The sequence below is a fragment of the Corvus moneduloides genome, chromosome 1, assembly GCF_009650955.1.
Source record: "Corvus moneduloides isolate bCorMon1 chromosome 1, bCorMon1.pri, whole genome shotgun sequence".
Taxonomy (NCBI): Eukaryota; Metazoa; Chordata; class Aves; order Passeriformes; family Corvidae; genus Corvus; species Corvus moneduloides.
In genome coordinates, this window is record NC_045476.1 from 27,224,745 (window position 1) to 27,238,371 (window position 13,627).

The 13,627-nt window shown below is 40.8% G+C and overlaps 1 protein-coding gene across 11 annotated transcripts in view; it reads left to right on the forward strand.

Annotated features, from left to right (window-relative positions):
• The first annotated feature begins 467 nt into the window (after positions 1-467).
• NFX1 (nuclear transcription factor, X-box binding 1) overlaps positions 468-13,627 on the forward strand; it is an 89,106-nt gene continuing 75,946 nt past the window's right edge. For 9 of the 11 annotated variants that reach the window (XR_004239026.1, XM_032103026.1, XM_032103034.1 and 6 more), the window contains exons 1-2: positions 5,047-5,221; positions 10,113-11,162. Coding sequence is in view for 10 of the 11 variants with exons in the window: in XM_032103026.1 (XP_031958917.1) it covers positions 5,062-5,221; positions 10,113-11,162 (1,210 nt within the window). In the remaining variant the exon portion in view is untranslated. Of the gene's footprint in view, positions 575-651; positions 881-5,046; positions 5,222-10,112; positions 11,163-13,627 lie in introns of those variants that run through there. The other 2 variants (XM_032103043.1, XM_032103098.1) reach the window with 2 other exon arrangements.

Consider the following 13,627-nt stretch of genomic DNA (forward strand, 5'->3'; position numbering starts at 1 on the left):
CTCCTTCAAGCAGTGCTTGCAGGATGCAATAGATAGCCTGATGACACAACCCTGCTTTCTATCCTGTGCCTAGAGAAAGCACCTCTTTTATACATTGAGACAGAGGGACGAGCTGTCCTGTACCCACCCTCTTCCTGCTCTTGGCCCGCTCAGCCTGGCTCTGAAGTGCTGGAGGCAAGCCGATTACCAAAAAGGTCAATTTACTGGCAGAGCTAGCATTTCTTTCTCGCTGTTAGCTTTTCTTTCTTCCAACTTTACAGCATCAAACAAGGCTCCCGATGTCCAGCTCCTTCCGGCGACTGGAGACGCAGCGCTACTGGAGACGCAGCGCTACACAGCCCAACGCTCCGGCCGTGCTCAGGAACCCGCGCCCTCGCTGTCCCCCGCCCCCGGCTCCGCCCCTCCCGCCTCCTGCTGGGTTGCGCTCTCCCGCTCGCGGCTGCGGTGCGGCTGCGTGCGGAGAGACGGGCTCAATTGGTGGCGCGTGCGCGAGTCTTGCGCGTGCGTGGCAGCCGGGACGCCGGACAGCGGAGTGTGGCTGGTGCTGGCATGGCGGAGGCGCGGCCCGGCGCAGGTGAGCGTGGCTGCCGCGCTGGGGGAGGGGGACTGAGGACGGGGAGCTACAGGATGGGGTGGGCGCAGTGAAGGGGAGGCGCAGTCATCACTCCCCAGCGATACGAGCAGGCAGAAAGTCGCACCGTGGCGGTCGCCGCCGAACGCTGGCTCGTCGTTGCGCGGGCTGCGGCACACCTGTTGCGGCTGCCCGGCCCCTGCCCGCCGCGACGTGGCGGCGCCTATGGCGCTCAAAATGGCTGGGCTCGCCTCTGCCGCAGGGCCCGCTAGGAAGAACTTTGCCCGAGGAGGAACGTGCGAGCTCCTGGTATGTGACAAACGAACGGTAACGCCAGAGAAAATAAATAAACAATATCTTGGTTACTGGAAAATCTGACTGCTCTCTGCCCACCCATGCCCTTGAAACCCAGGTTTCAGGCTGCCTGCACAGAGCAGTGACAATGACAACGTCTCAGGCCCACGAGCTACTGTAAAACCGTGGCTTTTTGAGGGGTCTCAGAGGGATCTCTGACTAGAAGTCTTGGACATGCAGGAGGTTACTGCTTAGAGCAGGTACTACCTGCAGAGGGATCTAGGCAGGGGCTCACGGATGGAGAGCATCTTAGGTATACGACCTGGACAGGGATTGAGAGCAACATGCAAGAAAACACTTTTTCTTTTGTTTGTTTTGCCCTGCTTACTTGTATGATGCAGGTTCAGGTTAACTTTAGTGTTATTGGTTGTTGTTGCTGAGGAGTGAGGAGGAAACCTTTCAAGATCGGTATTTCAGCCTTGTGTTTAATGATTTGTCCTGTATTCCGGGTACTTAACAATAGAAGAACACTTACGTAATTATGTCATGAGTATGTGTCTAGAAATAACAGTGTTGCTGAGAGTAATTAATGACACTTAAGTTTTTTCATCAGGCCTCTTAATTTTATTGTAGTATAGGTAGACCTTCTCTGGTAATCAATGTCTTCATATTATTGAGGTCAACTGATGAGCTAACTAATTTCATTGTTCATAGAGTTGTTGGATTTCTGTCAGGGAGAATCCTGGACTTTTGTGTTTTGGGTAAAGAAGAAGGGATCATTCTCTACTTTTGCAGCTTCCTGATGTTAATTCAGATTAAGAATATCAACAGCCAATGTCCTTAATAGCATCCCCTGTTCTTGGCAGCCTGGCTATCATGATGGAAAAGTTATTTGAGTTCATTTTTTGGTGGTATGAGAATGGGTCCACAAACTGCCTTGTCAGAAGTGAAATGGCCTGAGACATAGCTTCAGTAAAGCTGGTGCAGTCAAATTTCTTCTTGTCTGTTTATCTTTCATGCTGTCAGGCTGCAGGTCAACTCTGATTGTGAAATCTTTTATATAGTACATGTGTATTGGAATAAAGAGTCTTAGGTGTACTGGGCTAAAAATTGCTTTACTGTAAAGCAGAAGATTAGTCTGGATGGGGCAGCATTTCTACACTTGCCTTACAATACTTAACACAGATATTGTTACTTGGCATTAAATTCTGGAGTTCATTCATTTTTGTGGTAACACTTACTGTTCTTTCAAGAAAAATCTCATAGGTAAGTTTTGAATTGTACCTGTGCAGTATTAGAATAGAAGCTGGGTTTTGCTCTGCAATTTCATGGACAGAGCAAGTGTCTGATTTTGAAAGCTTAAAATTGAAAGATGTTTCTGCTCTCAGAGTAGAATGGGGGGTCAAAGAGTGGCAGTTTTGGGTCACCGCAAATGTGCTGCCCATCCAGGATATTTTGTCAATAGTGAACAATTATTGTGACCCAGGAACCGATTATAAAAGAAAAAGGGGAAAAATATAAGCAGCAAGACAGTTGTATAATAATTGTTCACATTGATGTATCTTTCTACTTTCTATTCCTGTGCACCTAGAAGGGACACGTGTATTATATTTAATAGCTCTTAATGGATTTTTTCCCATCTGTTGCTGTAATTGCTGTTCAATGTAGTTTTGTTTTTTTGCCATCACAATGACAGCTGCGTGTTATACATGGTGCAATGTATCATTAAGCTGAAGATAATCAGGGAATTGCTATAAAGTATTGAGTAGCCCACTGTAAGGGGGAAGAGGAAAGTGAAAACTTAAAATATATTTGTTTTTCTTAAGCAAAATCCATTCTGTAGTAGGTCCTTTTGTTAGGATGATGTAACTATTTATGACAAAATCCTACTTCCAGATTCTCTCCCATGTCGTCTTGAAATGGGATGATTAAAACTTCATGTTCCATTTAAAGCAGGGATGCACTGAATTGGACATAAAACTGGACAATAGCATAAAAAGACAATAACACAGCACTGTGCACCAATATATACAGGGGACTAATTAGCTGGAAAATAGCTTTGCAGAAAAGGTGAGATGAGGCCACCCCTGCAGCACTGTGTCCAGTTCTGGGCTCGATGCATACAAGAAAGACATGTACATACTGGACCGAGTCCAGGAAAGGGCCACAAAGACAATAAAGGAGTTGTAGCATCCCTCACATGAGGAGAGGTAGAGGGAGCTGGAACTGTTTAGTCGTAAGAAGTCTCAGAGTGATTTTAGTGCTGTGTACAAATACGAAAGGGTGGGAATAAAAAATACTGAACCAGAGTCTTCTTAGTGGTATTAAATTAAAGGACAAGTGGCTACAGGTACGTTCCAGCTGAACACAAGGAAAAGCCTTCTTACTGTGAGAATGGTAATACACCAGAACAGGTTGCTCAGAGAGGTCATGGCCTCTTTGTCCTTGGAGATACTCAAAACGCAGCTGGACACAGTTATGGGCAACTGACCCTTTTTGGGCAGGATTTTTGAACTAGATGATCTCTAGAAGTCTCAAAATGAGCCATTCTGTGATTCTATGGTAATGCTGATTTTGCATGTTATTTTCTAATTTAAATTTCTGGCAAGAGTTGTAGGAAGGGCGCATATCTTTTATTAGGTGAACTAATACAGTTGAAATTAACAATGAGTTTTGGGTATGCAGATTGTTTCACCTGGAAATGGGTTGCACTGCTTGAGTCCTTAAGCCTGAAACAATGTAACTCCTGTTTAGGAAGAAATTCCAACATTTTGTAAATCTGTGTCATTTTGAAAATGATAAAATGCTGTAGGTGATGTATAAAGTGATCAGAGAAGACAAAAAATACAAACTTGGTAGTCTGGTTTAAAGCTTCCAGTGCTTTGCAGAAAGCCTCAGATTTCCATAATGCACCATTCCTTTTTGGTTTGTTTTTGTTTCTTTGTGGTTTTTTTTCTTCTGGTTTTTTGGGTTGTTCTTCTTGTTGTACTGTTTAATACAGGCATTTTAAGACCTGCAAGGAGTGTCTTCCATGTAATTGTACTTTGTGTACAGCTGACTGAATCATCTCTTGTCTCGATATATGTAATGCTGACACAAAGAGATGGGTGTGTGCACATTCTACTGTCATCTATCTTTAGGTGAAAGAACAGGTTATTTGAATTGCTTTAAAACTGAAGATATCCATCCTGAAATTAGCTTTGTCTTATAGTGAGAGACAGTATATAAATAGAACATCTATTCATAGGCTATTCTGAGTTGAAAGGGACTCACAAGAGTCATTGGGTCAAATGCTTGACATCACACAGGGGAATCTAAAAGTTAAATCAGATATATAAGCACATTATTAAAACACTTCTTGAATACTGAAAAGCTTGGGGTCATGACCACTTCCTTTTAAAGCTTTTTCCAGTACTTGACCACCCTTTAATTGAAGGTTTTCCTGATACAATCCAATCTGACTTCTCTGTGACCAAGCTGTAAGCCATTCCATCGTGTCCTATCACTGGCCACTGGGGGGAAGAAATCAGCAACTCCCTCTCCACTTCCTCTCATGAGAAAACTGTAGGCAGCAAGAAGGTCACCCTTCATTCTCCTCCAAGCTCAACAAAGCTTGTATTTTCAGCTGCTCCTCATTATCCTTCAGTCCTTTCACCATCTTTGTTGCTCTCCTCTGGACACCTGATATTTTTATATCCTTCTTTCATTGTGGAGCCAAATACACAGTATTCAAGACGCTACTTTTGCACACAGTCCAAGCAGTACTCAAGACACTATTTTTGCCTGGATTTATGGATATCTCATTAAAAGCAGTCAGTTAAAAGATATCTGAAGTCCATTCAGAAAGGTTGGTAATAATCAGTGTTGTTTGTTTCATTCCAGTTTTTTATTGATATGAAACTTCAGAAGGAAATCAGTTCTTCCTGTCTGGGAGATAAAGCTGAATTAATTTAAGAATAAAGAAGTACTAACTCTGATACCTAACGGGCTATTCTATGGACTTTGTTATATTTTTTCTGATTGACTTCGTCAAGATATTTTTTTCTCTCTTATATTTGTTTTTAATTATGAACTTCACACTAATTAAAGTACATTATTTAATCTAATAAAAATCTAATTGAATGTAGCTTCCTGAAACTGTGAAACTGTTCTAAAATAAGTCACTTGGGCATAATGTCTTTAAGTGGCACCTTCAAATGTCACCCCTAAATGTATTCATAAAAAAAGTCACAGTTAGGTCACTTCGGAGTCTCTGCTCCAGGTTGAACAAATCCAAATCTCTTAGCCTTTCCTCACAGGTGATATGCTCCATCCTTCCATCCATCTTGGTGGCCTTCTCCAGACTCGCTTTAACAGGTCAGTGTCCTTCATGTGCTGGGGACCTCATAGCTGGATGCAGCACTCCAGGTGTGGAGTACTCAGAGCAGAGTAGACGGGATGAATCAACTCATTTGACCTGCTGGCCTTACTACTTTTAATGCAGCCCAGGATACAGTTGGGCTGTGAACACATGTTGGCAGGTCATGTCCAGCCTCTCATTCACCAGCACCCCCAAGTCCTTCTCAGCAGGGCTGCTCTTGATCTCTTCATTCCCCAGCCTTTACTGATAACTGGGGATTGCCCTGACCCAGGTGCAGCACTTTGCGCTTTTGTCATGTTGAACCTCATGAGATTCCTGTGGGCCCACTTCTCAAGCTTGTCCAGGTCGCTTGGGATGTGTCCTGGGTTGCAGTGTATTCTATTACCATCCTCATGAGCTGTTGAAATCAGGTGGGGCAGTGTTTCCTTGCCTCCTCCCCCCAGACTATCTTTCTGTTAATGGCCCATCAATGTCCTGCCGCCTGACTCAGAGATAACTCCCTCCGGACTATCTTCTGTTAATGAGCCCATCAACACTTGGCCTCATGACTCATCACCCCATTGTGAGATGCTCCACCCAGAGGGAGGAACCAAGCATCCCATTGTGGATATAATCTGAAACTCTGAACACGAGAGACAACCTCTTTTCCACTGGATTTCCAGAGGACAGGAGCTACACAGCCACCACTGGACTTTCTGAGGAAGAGCAGACCCTTTTTCTACAGGATCACTGCTTCAGAGGACTGCAGCCACCATTTTACCAGACTGCTACCACCACCCTGCCTAACAGGGACTCAGGTTGTATCTTGACTCTGTCAGTTTGAACCAGTGTTTTCTTTTAGTTTGGTTTTTTTTTTCCTTTTCTTTAATTTCCCCATTAAATTGTTATTCTGACTTGGTGTCTCCCACTGGTTTGTTTTTCAAACTAGTACATATTTTGGCATCCAGTCCTTCAGGGGTGTAAATTGCGTCACTCACCTTGGTGGCATTTGCAAATTTGCTGAGGGTACAATGTATCCCTTTGACTGTATAATTAATGAAGATATTAAATAGCAGTGGTTGCAATACAGACCCCTGAGGGACACCACTTGTCACTGATGTCCATCAGGACTCTGAGCCTTTGGCCACTACTCTTTGGATGTGACTTTTCAACCAATTTCTTACCCGCCTAATAGTCCACCCAGCTCTCTGATTTAGAGAGCAGGATGTTGAGGGTGACCATGTCAAAGTCTTTACCGAAGTCCGGGTAAATAATATCTGCAGCCTTTCCCTTGTCCACTTATGTAGTCACTCCATCATAGAAAGCCACTAGGTTGGTCGGGTGGGACTTGTCCTTGGTGAAGCTGTGCTGGCTGTCCCACATCACCTCCTTGTCCTCCATGTGCCTTAGCATAACTTCTAGAAGGGTCCATTTCATGATGTTGTCAGATACAGAGGTGAGACAATATAGAAGTTGTATCTGAAGGTACTATGGTTTTCTATGTTTTTTTAATAGAAATACAGGCTGGAATTTAGCTTTGGAGGATCCCTTTTACTTTGAATTTTTGTATATGATTGTGTAAGCATGTCAGAGAAAATTTCAGCCGATGTTAGCTCCTTATTATTACACTTGGACTTTTATTTTGCAGCTTCTTGTCTTGGGAGACAGATCAGTTAGTAAAATTTACCACTCTGGAATTTTCTTCATCATGTAGAAGCTGACAGCAAGAATAGGAATCTTATTGATGTAAAAAGTCCTGTTGAATTATTCATATTTTGGAGGTGCTCTTAAATATCCAAGTTCTGGTTTTTCATTTTTTTCTTCAGACTTAATAGATTATTTGGAAAATGCTTTCAAAATATTACTTCCACAGTTACATCTCAAATCCTGGTTACACTTCTTGGAGGCCATATTCAAAGGTCAATCTGACTGTAATTCATCCATTCTTTTTATGTACCGCATCTTATAACCAAAGAAACAGTGGTCTTTAAAAATAGACTATACTTTTTAGAGGCAAGCTGTGTGAGTTTTGCAAAACCTGTTTTTACTAAATTTTAGCTGTTCATCTGACTTCAAGTTTTAGAATATACAAAAGAAAACTTAAAACAGCTAATAAAATGGGTTGTTTCAAATAAAGTTTACGTGTAATTATAGGATTGCATTCTGTTTTCCAATCAAAATGCGTGAAACTTAAGTAGTCTATATTGAATGACTGCTGTTTACGTTATCATGTAAAATCATGGTTTATGATTGTACTGCTCTTTATTAGTGATAGAAAATAAACTGGCAAAATGCTGGGAAAACTGAAAGTGTTGTAGAAAGTAAAATGGACAACTTTACATTTGCAGTTCTTTGCACAGGGATACATATGCTGAAAAAAATAGAATGTTTGCAGTCCAGATTCTTTCATATGGATAAGTCTAATGTTGGTACTTACTAGGGTCTGCAGTCCTAATGATAGAATAGTTCAACTGGAAGGGACCTACAATGGTCATTGAATCCAGACCTGACCACAAATTGAAGCATATTAAGAGTGTTGTCCAATTGCCTCTTGGACACTGGCAGACATGGGGTATTGACCACCTGTCTGAAAAGCCTGTTCCAGGTTTTGACCACACTCTCAGCAAAGAAATACCTCCTTCACCTTGAGTCTGAACACCTCCCCACCCCCCCTGTGCCCCCCCTCCTTGGGGGACACAGCTTTGAACCATTCCCACGTGTCCTGGTGCTGGGAAGAAGAGATCAGCACCTGCCTCTCTACTTCTTTTTCTCCTGAGTTAAGATTGATTCTTAACTCAGTCTTGCGCTGTTTTGAAGACCAGACTTCTATCTGGTCTTCTCATTCTGTTGTCTCAAAATCAGGTTAGTATTTCAGTTTAAAAAAACACAAACTATTTGTATTTGCCATTTGTATCTAGTTTATTTATAGCATATAATACTGTATAGAGTAGCACATAATATATAATATACTGTATTAATAATATATACTATCTTGTAATGTAGCATTGTAATAATATATATGGATATAGCAAATATAGATGATAGTAAATTATATACTATATAGGTAATAGTAAATTATGTATATTATATAGATAATATATAATATAGTTTTTGCAAAGACAAAAAACCCCAAAGTGATTTCAACTGCTCTTTAAAAGCTGAAGTATGAATTAGGTTATGTGGTTAAAACATCCTTAAATGTAATTTTAAATTCTTAATTTTTATTAAGGTTGAAGCTTCACTTCCACAAAGTCATGTATTTTTTTCTTTGGCCAGCAACTTTCACATAGCAGCTATGACCATTTCTAGAGGTTTAAAAAACACGTATTTCATTTGAAAGCAAATTTAATTCGCTGGGAAAAAAAGTATGTTAATGCCTTGAAATATTCTGGTTTCTTCTTCCCTTGAAAATGTTAATTTCCAATCTTTATTGAAAAAATAGTTAGTAGTTTGGGGACCTAGATAACATTAGTCTTTTGGAGAGTCTCTTGGCCTGTGTACTAGTTTGAAAACAAACCAGTGGGAGGCACCAAGTCAGAATAACAATTTAATGGAAATTAAAGGGAAAAAAAACTAAAAGAAAACACTGTTTCAAACTGGCAGAGTCAAGATACAACCTGAATCCCTGTTAGGCAGGGTGGTGGTAGCAGTCTGGTAGAATGGTGGCTGCAGTCCTCTGAAGCAGTGATCCTGTAGTAAAGGTGTCTGCTCTTCCTCAGAAAGTCCAGTGGTGGCTGTGTAGCTCCTGTCCTCTGGAAATCCAGTGGAAAAGAGGTTGTCTCTGGTGTTCAGAGTTTCAGATTATATCCACAATGGGATGCTTGGTTCCTCCCTCTGGGTGGAGCATCTCACAATGGGGTGATGAGTCATGAGGCCAAGTGTTGATTAGGCTCATTAACAGAAGATAGTCCGGAGGGAGTTATCTCTGAGTCAGGCGGCAGGACATTGATGGGCCATTAACAGAAAGATAGTCTGTGGGGAGGAGGCAAGGAAACACTGCCCCACCTGATTTCAACAGCTCATGAGGATGGTAATAGAATACACTGCAACCCAGGACAGCCTATGTCACGGCCTAAGTGCTTGATTATTGTTTTGAATTGTTGTGAACCAGGAATAAACTGCACTCGGCCCTACCATGTGAGGTAACCTACCCAACCAGTAAAATGGGTAGTACTTCAATGAGATTTTAGAAACTACTTTTTTACATTATTGCGTAAGACTTCACCAATCTGCCACAGCCAATTAAACTATTCCTGATATTCACCTAATAATTTCTGTTGCAGGCAGGCACTACTGGCACAATTTTACAGGAAACTGAGCAACACAGGATTTCTCTTTCTTTTGTCTAGAGACATAGAAATTACAGAAGACCTCTGATGTAGAAGCATGGTTCATGTTGATGGCCTCAGAAAAATAATTCTGCACCGCTGCCCTGGGCAGTCCCTGTATTATTTAATATGTCTATATGTAGAACAGTGTAATCAGAGTTGAGGCAAGTATTTACTACTGCTAATTTTAATTTATATTCAAAGTTTTGTATAATACTAAAATCTCAGATATAGACGTATTTAAAGGACCCCTTTTATTCAGGTTCTTGTATGTATGTAAACATGCTAGGAAAAACTTCAGATATTAAACACTGATTATCGCACTTCCGTCTCTTGTACTGCTTCAAAAGTTTTTCTTCACCTTTTATTTTTGTATTCTTAGCTGTGGGTCATCACAGTCCTTCCGTAAAGATGACTTCTACAAAGCACTGTATGATTCAGTTCTAGTTTCTGGACACTTGTTTGCAGTTGTTCTGTCAAGTGTGGGATTGATTGAACTTCTGGACCTTTGCATGCATGGTAATTTGGTCGAAAAGAAATATTTACTATTTTAAGTTTTATGAATTTTTTTATTTTTTAGGTACATTGAATTTCAGTCCTGATGCTGCTGATTCCATTCCTGGAGAAAGACAACCTACAGATGTAAACTGGGTGAATAAAGATAGGAAAGACCCTAGCAGTAATCAGAATAGAAGTAATGTACCAATTCCTAGTCTGTCTTCTGAAAGAGGTACAGATTATGAACGCTCTTCCACAAAGCATCATGGCTTTTGTAATCCAGAAAGTCAGTATGGGAATTCTGAAGACTTCCATCAATATTTTGGTATGAGTAAAAGTTTGAAGAATCGCAGCTTGCAAAGCCAGAGATTGCACAGAATGAGAAATGATAGCACATGTGCTAGAAATAAGATAAGGCAAAGTACTACTGATGCTGCTGCAGGTCCAGGAATTTCAGATGCTGCAGTAGTACCTGGTAGAAGAGCACCTCCTAGAGGATACAGTGATTTTCTCTCCTCAGAGAGTGACAGGGAGGTACCTAATGCAGATAGCAGAGGGGCAAAGCCAAAGAAAACACATCTGATGCATACGTCTGGGAGAGGTTTCAGGGAAAAGGGAAAGCCGGCACATGACCGTGAAAAGAGAGTGAGCTCTAAACAGAAAGTAGAGCTGTTTGAAAATGTTCCGTCTTTGGATTTGACACAGTCTGACTCTTCAGAATCATCTGTTGGAAAGGCATTCTGTGATGCACCTTTTGGAAGTGGGGATGAGCAAAAAGGCTACAATAATGTAAACAAAAGATATGCCCGGAAGCCTATGTGGAATAAACCTCCAGTAGAAAAGGAGTGTCAGAAAAGACATGATTCTCACCGTAGTAAAAATACAAAAGTAGGTAAGAAGTCTTCTGTTGCATATACTCCAAAAGATAAAAATGAAAGGAAGAAAGAACTCGCTGCTCACAAAAATGATGAAAACTTGACCAGTGAAATCAGACATCAGTTGTCTGAGTCTCTCAGGTTCAATGGAAGAAAGTTCCTGCTAAAGGGGGATCAAGTACCTTCACTTCATTTCAGCTGGACCCAGTACTGGAAAAAGCAAAGTGATGTACCAAAAAACAAAGAAACTCATACAGGTAAGTTTTGTAGACTTGTCCTGGACTCCTATATTAAAGATACGATCTCGAATAATTTAAACAGTCTTCATTTCAGCTACTGCCTTGAGTAGCTGAAGAGGCTTATTATTTCCTATTAAATTGGTAATGGTTTCAGAGGGTAGAATTAAATGTAAATGCATGATTTCTCAGTGGGAACATGTTCTGTAAGTTTACTAGGGGAGGACAGATTTTGTTTAAAAGTTTTTCTGTTTCACTACCAAACTACAAATGATGACGTAGTCGGGTACCATGTTAAAACATGTATGTTGTGGGAGTAAAATTCTGAGCGTTCTGAACAATGCGACTTGAGAAGGACAGTGCTAACACTGATTTTTGCAGAATAAGTCTTCTCATGTTTTATGTAGAAATAGGAAAATGCCAGACAGGGAAACAGTATTCTACTCATAACTGAATTTTATGTGCTTTTTTCTGCACCTTTGATACTTTAAAGAACCTTTGAATGAAACAACACACACTTTCAAGATAATATTAGGAGGTAATATAAAAGCTGGTCTTTATTGGAGGCCTCCACGGGCAAATATGGAAAATGTCCACAAAAGCCCCTTCCCCTCCCCCCCCCCCCCCCGGGGTGCATACAGTTTTATAAGTTTAGTAAACTAGCATAATTGACAAAAATCACCAATTAGGAGCACAAGTGGTGATACAATTCCTCCCCCCAGTTCAAGCCCCTGCTAAATTATCCCACTTCAGATGGGACTGAACCTTGGTGAAAATGTGTCTACATTCAGCTCTCTACAGAGCTCCAAATATGTGTATAAAGAATACAGAGAATTATATAAAAGAAAAAAGACAAAATTCATCAGGAATCACCTTCTCAGCAGGTAATTAGAAATAGAGGCAATATCTGGATACTGGTTTTGGACGTTTAAGAATAGAAATGTGTACTGTTGACAATGTAAATCAGACCCATGATTTTTGGCTGAGTGAATTTTCTGCTGACTCATACCATTAGTGACTGAAAATATTAAATGGAAATCAGCTGAATCTCTTCAGTGCTATGATACTGGTTTTTGTTTCAACAACTTAGGTAGCTTATTCTTCCTGTTTTGCATAGGCTTAAGCACTTAAGCGTTAAGAGGCTTAAGTGTTCAAAAGCAATAAGGAGAAACACCAAGAATTATATTTATTTGGTTTTTTACGAAGCATCTCAACCTTATCTTCTGCAGCACAGTGATAGAGATGGGTAGACTAGTTCCAGTTTTCTTAACTGTGATATCAAATCTGTTGAAGACTTTGTTTCTCAGCATCTCCTCTTTCACAGCTGAGAAAGTAATAACGTAGTCATGAATCATAAGATGCCTCTAGTTGGAAACCTTCTTTTCTTAGGAGGATCAAGATCTTCCTTGATCCTCTCTAACCTAAATAAATTAACTGTCATGCTCCTGGGTTCTATTTGAATCATAAAATTGAAGATACCTCAGTCTTTTTCCCAGCATTATTTTTAAATGCAAAACATCACATGGAATAAGCGGGAAGATACGTAATAGTCTTTCACAGGGAACTTAGGGAACTTCCCCCTCCAAAATGGTAGTCTTTGCATGCCTTACTTGGAAGCTCTTTTGACAGCACTGTCTGCCACTGTTTCCAGGGAACTGGGATTGTGGGTTTTTAACTACTTCCGGGACAGCTACAGTTTCTGAGTATGGTATAGCTTTAATCTTCCGGAGAAAATAATTATATTTTACATGAGAATCTTCTTTACAACAGATAATAATTATGGGATAACAAGTAGAAATTACTGTTAATTCTAAATGTTGTGAGGCTTGATGCAGGAGGGCTAGAAAACAAACTTGAAAATCGTATTGAGGAGGGCAAACAATGTTAACACTTGTAAGTTTCCAGGCAGCCATGGGCTTGCTTGCAGTCACATGTGGTACAAGCACATTTTGAATTGACAGTAATTTTTTTCTATCATTTTCATTTTGTATTTCCTTCATTATGAATTTGAACTTTCCCTGTTGTTGCGATCCAGTCTAATCACAGAGGAGCAAAGAGAACTCTCTGGGAATAAAGCCGAATGGACTTGGGTTCGAATGTTCCCAAAAACGAGATTAAAACATGAACAAGGTTAGATGTTGATACCAAAAAATTGATACATTTTATTGAATAGTAAAAGAGGCAAAGAGAAAGGAAAAGAAAGAAAGAAATAGAACAAGGTGGGGGGAGGGCTGGGAGAGTGATAGAGACAGATTAAGTAGAAACATATCACCCCTCCATGGGTCCCAATGATGTCTTCTTGTTCCCCTCCCTCTGGTCTTCTTGGTGGTCAGGGTCCCCTGCTGAAAAGTATAGAACCCAATGGATTAATAATGGGCCAGGTGGGAACACCCAGGTGCCTCCCCTGAGGGGGGCAGGTTTAGCATTGTCCCCTGCAAAACTGAATCTGTTGCATCATGTTGCATCACGTGCAGTGCTCTCTGGTG